Source organism: Eptesicus fuscus, chromosome 7 (genome assembly GCF_027574615.1).
Source record: "Eptesicus fuscus isolate TK198812 chromosome 7, DD_ASM_mEF_20220401, whole genome shotgun sequence".
NCBI lineage: Eukaryota > Metazoa > Chordata > Mammalia > Chiroptera > Vespertilionidae > Eptesicus > Eptesicus fuscus.
In genome coordinates this window covers 57,682,741-57,693,907 of record NC_072479.1, presented here as the reverse complement: position 1 = coordinate 57,693,907, position 11,167 = coordinate 57,682,741, and the positions used below count along the sequence as shown (strand labels likewise).

Sequence of the window (11,167 nt, the reverse complement as noted above, 5' to 3'; positions counted from 1 at the left end):
GACTTCATTTGAACCATTCCCAGGGCCTAGCCCAGTGCCTGGCACATAGACATCCAATATATGTTCCAGGGTAAAGAAATGATGAATGGACCCGTGGATTTGCTAGAACATAAAATGATAGCAATATAGTCCAACTTCAAATAGCAAAATTAGAAATGGGTGCCCCAAAGTTAGAAGATTCTATCAATCAGTAAGTATTTACTGAATGTCGTGAGGGAAATGGAAGTGGTGGGGATTATGATCTGTCTGGGGAAGGAGAGATGAACACACCGGAAAGATGGAGGGTTGCGGGGGGGGGGGGGGGGGGGGGGGGGGGGGGGCGGTGGCTTCCGGGAGGAATCAGACCCGAGCTCCTTCTGAAGGCAGGGAAGAGTTCCGCGAGCTGGTGTTCTAGCCACGGCTCCTAATCTACGTACAAGACAAACACACTCAAACCCGTGGAAGTGAAAAGAGGATTTCCTGGAAAGATGCATGGAAATCTCAAGGAAATGCACTGTGGGAAATACACCAAATCTCATGGGATCGGAAAAGGCAGGGGGCTGGGTATGTGCTGAGGACAATTTGACTGCTACAGTGGGCGAGGCTGGAGGGCATGTGTGCACATATGCATACCAGCAGGCATACCTGGGTAATCTCTCTCCCGCCCCTCCCCCTTCTCCCTGCCGCTGCCCCCTCTCTTCTCCTGGCTCGCCCTGCTACCACACGGCCCAACATGGCTTCCAGGCACTCCTCTGTGGCACCCACCACCGTCTAAGTAACTGGGTTTCTACGCCTCGTTAGTTCAAATGCTCATGAAAGAGCAGCTGATTAGCTCGGCCAGTTTATTTTATTGCTTTCCCTTGGTTCAGATGCCCAACCCTGGTGCAATCATCTGTGGCCAGAGGGCAGACTGTGCACTCACCTAGGAGAAGGGGTGTAGGCAGGTGAGAGCCATACACTCTTGTCATCCAGATATGAAAGAGGGAGCAAGGACTCTCCAGGCACGGGAAGACTATGAACGAGGGTGTGTGTGTGTGTGTGTGTGTGTGTGTGTGTGAGAGAGATAGAGAGATAGATAGATAGATAGATAGAGAGAGAGCGAGAGAGAGAGAGAGAGAGAGAGAGCCTCTCCACAATGGGTAAATAGTAGTACCTCTCTTATGGGCTTGTTGTGAAGAGTAAATAAATAACCTACACAAAGCTCTTAGGAGAGTAAATGGTCAGTCTCTGCACACTATTTTTATGTGTAGGAGGAGATAATTCTGGATGGATATCATGTAGAGGTCTTTTTTTTTTGGGGGGGGGGGGTGTTCAGTGAACTTTATTGGTAGTGGTGCATGACAATGTAGGGCTTCCTAAACCCCTCTCCTTCTTCAGGGGTTTGGGAAGGAACCTGTGGGGATCAGGAGATTCTCAGTGTGGTGGGGGCTTGATTGTGGGCAGGGACTCCCCAGCAGCTGAGGGCCTCTTTTCCTCTCGCTGGGGCTGGTGGTCAGGGGGCTCTTACTCCTGGGAGGCCATGTGGACCATAAGGTTCACTACTCTGTTGCTGTAAACAAATTCATTGTCACACCAGGAAATGGGCTTGACAAAGTGGTCATTGAGGGCAATGCCAGACCCAGCATTGAAGGTGGAGGAGTGGGTTTCACTGTTAAAGTTGCAGGAGACAACCTGGTCCTAAGGATGACCCAGGATGTCCTTGAGGGGGCCCTCTGACACCTGCTTCATTACCTTTTTGATGTCATTGGGTTGGTCAGCTTTCTCCAGGCGGCAGGTCAGATCCAAACCCGACACGTTGAGGGTGGGGACATGGAAGGCCATGCCAGTGAGCTTCCCATTCAGCTCAGGGATGACCTTGCCCACAGCCGTGGCAGCACCAGTAGAAGCAGGGATGATGTTCTGGGCAGCCCCTTGGCCATCATGTCCCAGCTTCCCAGAGGGGCCGTCCACGGTCTTCTGGGTGGCAGTGATGCATGGACTGTGGCATGAGTCCCCTCATGATGCCAAAGTTGTGGATGACCTTGGCCAGGGACGCCAAGCAGTTGGTGACAATCTTGAGGGAGTTGTCACACTTGTCATGGCTCACACCCATCACAAACATGGGGGCATCTGCAGAAGCGCAGAGATGATGATCCTCTTGGATCCACCCTCCAAGGGAGCCCCAGCCTTCTTCAAGGCAAAGAAGGCACCAGTGGACTCCAAGACATACTCAGCACCAGCATCACCCCCTTTGACGTTGGCGGGATCTCGCTCCTGGAAGATGGAGACGGACTTTCCATGGATCGCAGGCTTCCCGGTCTCAGCCTTGACGGTGCCTTTAAACTTGCCCCGAGTAGAATCCTACTGGAACATGTAGACCATGTAGTTAGGGTCAATGAAAGGGTCATTGATGGCAACAAAATCCACTTTGCCAGAGTTAAAAGCAGCCCTTGTGACCAGGCGCCCAATAAGGCCGAATCCATTCACTCTGACCTTCACCATCGTGTCTCAGGGTCGTGGCCGGCCCTGTGCAGGAAGACGCGGGTGTCTGTCCAACAGGAGGAGCGGAGAGCTTCATGGAGAGGTCTTGATCGCCAGTTTGGGATCTTCCTGTACAAGTCACTATCTTCTCTGAACTCCAGTCTCTCTGTCTGTAAAACAATGGGATCAAACAAAATACTTTCGAAAATCTGCTCCAGATTTAGGATGCGTTCATTTGGCCGGGTGTTATGGGTCAATAGGGAGCCTGTGTGTTTTCAAGGAGTCAGATGACCAAACGAAAGGGACCTTCTCGGAACACAGGTGTGCCTGGTAACGACAGGGAGGCCCGGCCGGGAGGGAGGGCCGGGGTAGCAGTAGCAGCACCAGAAATGTGAGGGAGGAGACTCTGGACTGTGACTTCACTGAGGGCGTGGAGGAGAGGGGGGCCAGATAGGCAAAAGCTCAGAGGTCCACAAGAAGAGGAGGATAACCAGGAGAGCCGTCCTGCTTGGCCACTGGGCATGCCGGAGAGAAACTGAAGTATGAGTCACCAAGGCTGAGGGCACAGACCTGTTTACCAAGGAGGCACTGGGGTAGAACAAGGTCAGTGTGAGGGTTAAAGAAAAGAAAGAAGGCTGGTCTCTAAAGTCATGCAATGGCCTCTGGAGCAGAAAGTGAACGAAAAAAGCCTAGGGAGGGTTTTCTTCAAGAAGGAACAGCGCATCACCATCCCAAGAGACCACTGAGCACGGACTGCATGCTGCTGACCACATCAAGTCCCTGAGGCCGACGAGGGCCTTTGGGCTTCTCGGGCCGGTAGCAGTCCCTCTAACCAGCGTCCCATCCTCAGCCACCAGGCACATCAAGTTCAAGTTCCTTCCATTGCCTAAGCGGCCCTCCCTCTGCTTCCTTCAACTCCCTGGCCCATCTGCTCTCCCACCAGCCCCTACACCTCACCTCCTACCCCGTCAGCCTCCAAATATCCCCTTTTCTGGCCCCACCCTGGGTTGCTGACCGTTTCCAGAGGAAATTGTACCATCAAAGAAAGAGGCATGTTATGACCTTTACTCTCTGTTCTGCAACCCTAGCCTAATGCCATCTTGGCAATCACTTTCTGCTTTTCTAAGTCTCTGGACACCACTCCATGCTCCACAGTGGCTTTTACAAATTCTCACCACTCTCTTAGAGCACCCCCCCCATACATACCATCCTGCCTCCTGACCATATTGTCACAAAACAAGTGGCCATGACTGAAAACATCCAAGTGACCCTCTCCTGCCTAAAAACTTATTTGTTCAAACCTCTTTCCTCTAGCCTCCAAGAGGGTAACATTCTCCTCCAGGCCAAAGCTACTCCCTGTACCTCTGGGTCTTGATCCTGTGCCCTCATCAACCCTGGGTTCTGGAGTCATCACTCACTCCTTCTTCCTGTATCTTTGAGCAACACTTGGCTCCTTTATAATGATCTGCGTTGCAGTCTCTCCTTCTTACGAAAGCAACAAAACAAAGGAAACACTTCTGTGATCTTGTGTCCTGGAAATCCCCTTTTCTCTCTCTTGTCTAGTTTAGAAATCTATATTTTTAAATTGGATTATTTAGTCTATTTATATTTATTATAATCATGGATATATTTGAACTTATTTTCACTAAGTATCTTATTTTGTGTTTTCTATTTATGCCACCTCAATATTATCCTTTTCCTTTCCTTTCTTGCCTCCTTTTGGATTATTTTTATCTCATTCTATTTCCTTCCTTCTCTCACCCTGGGAGTTTTCCTTCTATTAGTCAATATCTGACAATTGACAAAGTACACTTGAGTTCATACACAACTTACACCTTTCAATTAAGCTCTAACTTTTAAAAGGTATCTTCTATGGGCATGAAATTCTAAATTGGCTGTTATATATTTGTTTGTTTTTTTGCATTTAACTATGCAAGTTCTATTTCTTGGAATTTTGCCTGTGAGGATTCCTCGTAGTCTGACTTGAAGATGGGTTCCTCTGAAGACGATTTGCTCTTCTTCCTTCCAGGTCCAGGAGTGCCACCAGCCTGGGGTCACTTGAATCTAAATAGTGTGTAGTTTTTCAAACCACCCAGGTAGGGTGACTGTGGAATAAATTAAATCATGAAGGCCAACTTGGGGTTATGAATCCTCGATGACGATTCCCCCCCTCCCCCCCCCCCCCCATTCTCACTCAGAGGCAAGATCCAGGTCAGGCAATTTCCCTTCCAGTCTTCTGGAAGAGTGTTCCTAGTTCACTGGTCAAATGAGGGTATTAGCACCCTTTGTGGTCACAGCTTTGTGCGGATGGTCACTTATTAGGCTGCCCACTTTGGGCAGGCCTAGGTTTTGTGTCCTGTCCCCTATGTCCAGCTCGCCTTAGAAAACCAAGGTTCAGTCCTGGCTGGTTTGGCTCAGTGGATAGAGTGTCGGCCTGCAGACTGAAGGGTCCTGGGTTCGATTCTGGTCAAGGGCACATGCCCAGGATGGGAGCTCGATCCCCAGTGTGGGGCGTGCAGGAGGCAGCTGATCCATGATTTTCTCTCATCGTTGATGTTTCTAGCTCTCTCTCCCTCTCCGTTCCTCTCTGAAATCAATAAAAGTATATTAAAAAAAAGAAAAGGGGAAAAAACGCACACAAACGAAAATCAAAGTGCAAGTTCACCTGGTATACAAATGTTCTCAAGGGGAAAGCCAGCTTTGGTGTTCTGCTCTCCTATCTTTGTTCCTTAGTTTGGACTTGAGTGTTCTTCACTTTCTAGATTGTTTATCAAGCATTTTGAGTTGTTTCTGCAGCAGGAAGAATGTGGTCTGTCATTCTGAAGAAAACCCAAATTTCCCCTTCCCATCACAGCCAAGTTCTTTTAAAGCATAGATGGCCTTCAGTCTTTTTAAGCCTTCACCTCCCATTCCCGTGTAGCCTCCTGAAGATGGGCTTCCACACCATCTTCCAGTGAACCTGCTCAGGTAAGCATGACCAACGGGCTTCAAGTTATCAAACCCTAGACACGCTTTGCTCCTCATCTCACCTGAACCCTTCTTAACATTAGATACTGCTGACCTCTTGAACCCCGCTCCTGCCTTGGTTTCTATTCTTTCCAGGTTCTCTTCTATGTCACTGATCGTTCCTTCTCTGTCTACTTTTTTCCTATAGTATTGATGTACTTCCGAAATTCTCTCACCGCCTTCCCCGCCCCCACCCCGAGTTGTTTGAATAGGTATTAGATGCTACTGACCTCCAAATCCGTTTCTCCATGGCTCCGGGTACCTCCAGGAGGCCTCAATGCCCAGTGGGGGAACTCAGCATCTTCCTCCCAACCTGCTCTTGCTAATCTGCTAAACGGAGCCACCAAGCAGCCGGGCAAGACAGATTGCCCTGGAGTGGTTTGGGGCCATCCTCATTTCCTCCTCACTTCCCTTATCCAATCACGCATGCAGCTTCTACCTCTTTCAAACCTCTTGAATCTATTTCTCTTTCCCATTTCAATTGCTGCTGCCTCGGGTCAGGTCCTCCTCCTATCTTGTCTGGGCCACTGAAATTGCCTCTGGTTTCCTTTCTCCAACCATCTGCGCAAAGTTCAAGTTCATTTGGATCAGCAAAGTAGTTTTTCTAAAACACAAATACGATCACTTTCCCTCCTTGCTTAGAACCCTTCTAGTGTCCTGGAGAATACGATACTTCCAAGCCTATGTCCATGTCTGTCTGTCTTTCCAACACTACCTTTCAGCTCCCCCACCATCCTTCTTCACTCTGCACTCCCTGGGGTGCTGCCATGCTGCTCACAGTTCCCTTAAATGCCAGGCAATTTCATTGCAGTACCTTGCTCATACTGCTCCCTGTGCCAGGAACAATCTCCTGCCTTCCCTTGCCCCATACAAGCCTGTCTATCTAGGAAACATTCTTTTGTCTTCCAAGAGTCAGCTGTAGCATGGCCTGCTCCTGAAACCCTTCCCGCCTCCTCAGCTTGTCCCTACAGAGTTGAATCGTCATGCCCTCCTAATTGCCCTCTCCGACCCTTTACAGGTGTATGCTATAACACCTGGTTCTTAATCCTCACCCGAGGATATGTTTCTTGGTTTTCAGAGAGAGGAAGAGAGAGAGAGAGAGAGAGAGAGAGAGAGAGAGAGAGTGAGAGAGAGAGAGAGAAGAAACATCAAACATCGATGTGGGAGAAAAACATTGATTGGTTACCTCTTGTACATGCCCCAACCGGGGACGAACCTGCAACCCAGGTATGTGCTCTGGCTGGGAATCGGACCCCCAAACCCCCGGTGTACGGGATGACGTTCCAACCAACTGAGCCACTACAGCCAGGGCAACACCTTGGTGCTTTTTCTAAATGCATGTTTTATTAGATTGTAAGTTCCATGAGGGCAAGGACGTATCTATGTTTATATGTTGTGCCTTGGATACGATGTGTTTAATAAGTGTTTGTAGAATGGATGACTGAAGATGGGCTATTGCCTTCCTGGGATTAATAACACCGCTATTTGCGCACCAAGGCAAACTGTGCTGAGTTCCCCAAGAGGTGGGCTGTCTGGATTTGCTGCAAGCAAGAAGGCAGCTGTAGCACCAGGTGGTCTCGTCAGTGAGCCCGGGGAGGAGGACTTTTTCCTGGAAAAGGGAATCCTGGCAGCTCTGGGGAATCTCTGACAAAGGGACAGAGCAGGGCTGGCGAGGAGTTCATAGACTGTGATATGGGTCCCGCCCTAAAGTTAAAGAGGCTTACAGAAAAGGACACAGGCCCTCACGGGTGGTAAGAGAGCCAGGCTGCAGCAGGGGGCACAGTCTGTCCCATGCAGCTCGGGACCTGAAAGGCGTGGTCAACGCATCACCTAGGACAATGGTCGGCAAACTGCGGCTCGCGAGCCACATGCGGCTCTTTGGCCCCTTGAGTGTGGCTCTTCCACAAAATACCACGTGCAGGCGCGCACGTACAGTGCGATTGAAACTTCGTGGCCCGTGGGCAGAAGTCGGTTTTCAGCCTGGGCGAGTCTATTTTGAAGAAGTGGCGTTAGAAGAAGTTTAAGTTTAAAAATTTGGCTCTCAAAAAGAAATTTCAATCGTTGTACTCTTGATATTTGGCTCTGTTGACTAATGAGTTTGCCGACCACTGGCCTAGGAAATCTCTGACTTGAGCAGCTGCCTCAAACTCTCAGGAATAGGGTGTGAAGGACATTACTAACCTCCCTCCCCTGCCCCATCGAGCCTAATCTCCCCCCTTCAGCTGGCTCTGGAAGATCAGCCCCTGAAAAAAGCAGGAGGTGCTTCAATGTCGAAGAAGGACAGGACCAGCAGGCTGTGGCGTCGACACTTAATTATACGTGAGCCCGGGCAAGTCACTCACCCTGCTTAGGTCTCAGCTGCCTCGCCCATAAACTGAACACACCCTGACGTGCCTCAGCCCCTTCACGGGATTATAGTAAAGGTCAAAGCATCATTGTAAGAATAGCCATTCTCTCTGTATCACTTCCTATGCGTCAGAGGCGATGCTAGGTGCCATGCAATGTCTTCAGCCGTCCTCACAACTCCTCTATGAGGGAGAACTATTATCAGCTCCATTTTACAGATGAGTGAATCGAGGTTTAGGGAGGTAAAATGTCTTGCTAAAGTCCAATGCTAGCCAGTGGGCTGAGTGAGGTGGCGTTCGATCTGGGGACCCAGTGGTCCGGGTGCCTGGGCGGTATATTCAGGTTTGTGGCTGACCTTGCAGTTTAGGAGCAGAGCTACCACCGGGCCCCTCCGGGAGGGACTCTTGGTCTTGCGGCCACAGCGGCAGCACTGAGTGAGATGTAGGGAAGAACAGCCCCTTCCCCGGGGCCTCAGAGACGTGCCCCAGAGGGCTCAGCCTTCCCTTCCCAACCACAGGGGTTGGTCAACATACGGCATTGAATAGTGGCCCCTAAAATTCATACCCAGCCAGAACCTGTGAACATGAACTTACTGGGACGTAGGATATTTGCATATGTAATCAAGTTATAATTACTTCAGCTCCTACTGTGTTAGGCTGGACCCTAATTCAGTGACTGGTGTCTTTATAAGAAGAGAGGAATTTGGACAGAGATACACACACAGAGGGAAGATGACCCTATGAAGACGAAGGCAGAGATTGATCAGCAAGGCTTCCCCAAGCCAAGGACTGGGGAAGAACACCAAGGATTCTGGGAACCACCAGAAACCAGAAGGGACGGGGCCTGGTTCTTCCCCAGAGCCTTCAGGGAGAACATGGGCCTGCTGACACCCTGGTTTCAGGTTTCCAGCCTCCAGAACTGGGAGAGACTACATTTCTGTTATTTTAAGCTATCCAGTTTGTGGTGTTATAGCAGCCCCAGGAAACTAGCACAGTCACGGAGAGCTGTGCCCACCACAGCTGGGAGCCCCAGGGTGTGGGTGCAGCAGAGTTTGGGAGACCAGTTTAATGGACTAGAGAAGGGAGGTGCCTATTGTGGGGGGAGGGGGGAGGGGGGAGGGAGGTAGGGAGGGGGAGGGAGAGCAGTATAAAAATAAGGTGTTTACTCATCTAGCTACACTGACCCATTTGTAGACAGTGCCTCTGCATGACTTTGCACGTGTGCATGTTGGGGCAATGTGTCTACAGTCTTGTTTTTTTCTGGTGAGGATGGGGCTTCTTCAGGTTGGTGATGACTTACAAAGTGAGGACTTCATTTGAGAAACTCCTCCTTTTACCCTTTGGTCACCGTTTCCAACCCTAGATCCTAGACGATAAAACTGGACTTAGGCTAAAATACTTGCCCAAGTTGTCGGTCGGTAAGAAAAGGAGAATTCAGATCCATAATTTTGGCTTTTTTTTTTTTTTTTTTTTTTTTTTTTACAATCTCAAGCTCTTTCTCAAGCCAAAGAAAGTAAACTCTTTTCAGGAAGATAGAGGTGATTTTATCTTCTATAAGCATTTTCCCTGAATTTGAAAGTAACACTTTGTTTATTTTTAAAAGGTTTAGAAAACACTGAAATGTTTAAAGAAAAAGTAAAAAAATTATTCTGGCAGTGACTACTGATAATATCCTTCTGGTCCTTTTCTATGCAGATATATGGTATATTATAATAAAATTAGAATAATACTGTAAACAGCTTTGTGTGTTTTTTAAATCCCCACCCCAGGATATATAAGGGATCCCCCCAAAATACATACTTTTATAACTGATAATCAATTTTGAAAATGAGCTGTATGTTAATAAACACTGACTTTATAATCACTCAAAGCATGTATCATTTTGGGGGACATCCTGTATTTCCATTGATTTGAGAGAAGGGGGAGAGACAGGAATGGGTTGCCTTCTTAGGGGTCCTGACCCTGACTAGGGATGGAACCCGAAACCTAGGTATGTGCTCCGATTGGAATTGAACCCTCAACCCTTTTGGTGTATGGGACCACGCTCCAACCAACTGAGCCACACCGCAGGGCACATCTTCGTATTTTGCTTTTTAATTTAATATTATCTCATTTATCATTACCATTCACTTAACCTTTTCTCACTTCATGGCTTTTTATAACCATACCTTTTAATTACTAAATAATGCTCCATCATATGGATGGGCCATACTTTTTTTTGTCTTTTATAATTGCCTAGTTACTAGCCTTTTACAAGGATAAACATGCCACAGTTAAAACTTTTCATAAGCATTTATTCTGTCTTATTTCCGGAAGACAGACAGGGGATAATACCGGGCCAAGGGGTCTGTGAGTATTTTAAGGCATTATATACATAATGCCAAATTGTTTACCCAAAAGGTTCTACCTGGGAGCAGCATGTGAGCCGAGATGGAGTACTATCACCAAAGAGCCTTAGGATGTTCTGAAAGGGGGCACCCCATCACTGATCATACAGGTTGCGGGGCGCCCAGAGGATTGCAGACGGTTGCGAAGACCCTGCTGGGACAGGAGGCTAGGCAGTGGGATGAAGGGAACCAGAAAACGCAGGGGACTCGCGGGACCTTAGATGCGGGGGAGGAGGCTGGTGCTGATAAGATAACTGCACTGGGTGGGGTGCAGGGGAGGGCGGAAGCTGCGCGTTCCCCTCGGCTTCCTCCTAGCCGCATACGCGCCGGTGAGGGGGACCGAGGGGCACACCCCTCCCGCCCCTTTAACAGGGACACTCCCCTTTAAGGCGGGCGCCCGCGCGCACCCGGCCCCGCCCTTCGGGTGCGCGCGCGGCGGCCGCGGGGCCGGCTCCGCCGGGAGCGCACGTGCCGGCGCCGGGCGGAGGAGCGGGAGGCGGGAGCGGGGCCGCGGGAGGAGGGGAGGCGCCGGGGGCGCGCGCGCGCGCTGGGCGCTGCTGGGCTGCGGCGGCGGCGGCGGCGGCGGCGGCGGTTACTATGGCGGAGTCGGCCGGAGCCTCCCCATTCTTCCCCCTCGTCGTCCTCCTGCTCGCCGGCAGCAGCGGCTCCGGGCCCCGGGGAATCCAGGGTGAGTCCGGAGGCGGGGGGCGGGGGCCGGGATGGAGAGGGCCGGGCGAGGGCGAGGCCTCGCGCCGCGGCGCCTGGGCTACAGCGCGCCCCTTCCCCACGCGCACAATATGGCCGGGCGGGGGGCGCGGAGGAGTCGGGGTGACCCCAGTGTCTTCTCCTGACCCCCTAGGCTCCGCCGTCCAGCCTCGACCGAGCTCACGCCGGGCCCCTGAGGACTCGAGCCCTCTTCCAGGCGGAGCTGGATTCGGGGAGCTCTCGGGGGTTGTGCTCCAAGCACCCCTATATTTCATAAAGGGAGTG

At 50.5% G+C, this 11,167-nt stretch overlaps 1 protein-coding gene and 1 pseudogene across 2 annotated transcripts in view; one reads left to right on the top strand and one right to left on the bottom strand.

Moving 5' to 3' along the window:
- Nucleotides 1-1,482: 1,482 nt before the first annotated feature.
- Nucleotides 1,483-2,460, bottom strand: LOC103285307 (glyceraldehyde-3-phosphate dehydrogenase-like; annotated as a pseudogene).
- An 8,232-nt stretch (nt 2,461-10,692) lies between these two features.
- Nucleotides 10,693-11,167, top strand: part of ACVR1B (activin A receptor type 1B) — a 37,743-nt gene continuing 37,268 nt past the window's right edge. For both annotated transcript variants that reach the window (XM_054719066.1, XM_008140697.3), the window contains exon 1: nt 10,693-10,865. In XM_054719066.1, the coding sequence (XP_054575041.1) occupies nt 10,775-10,865 (91 nt within the window). In that variant the 5' untranslated portion in view covers nt 10,693-10,774. The remainder of the gene's footprint in view (nt 10,866-11,167) is intronic.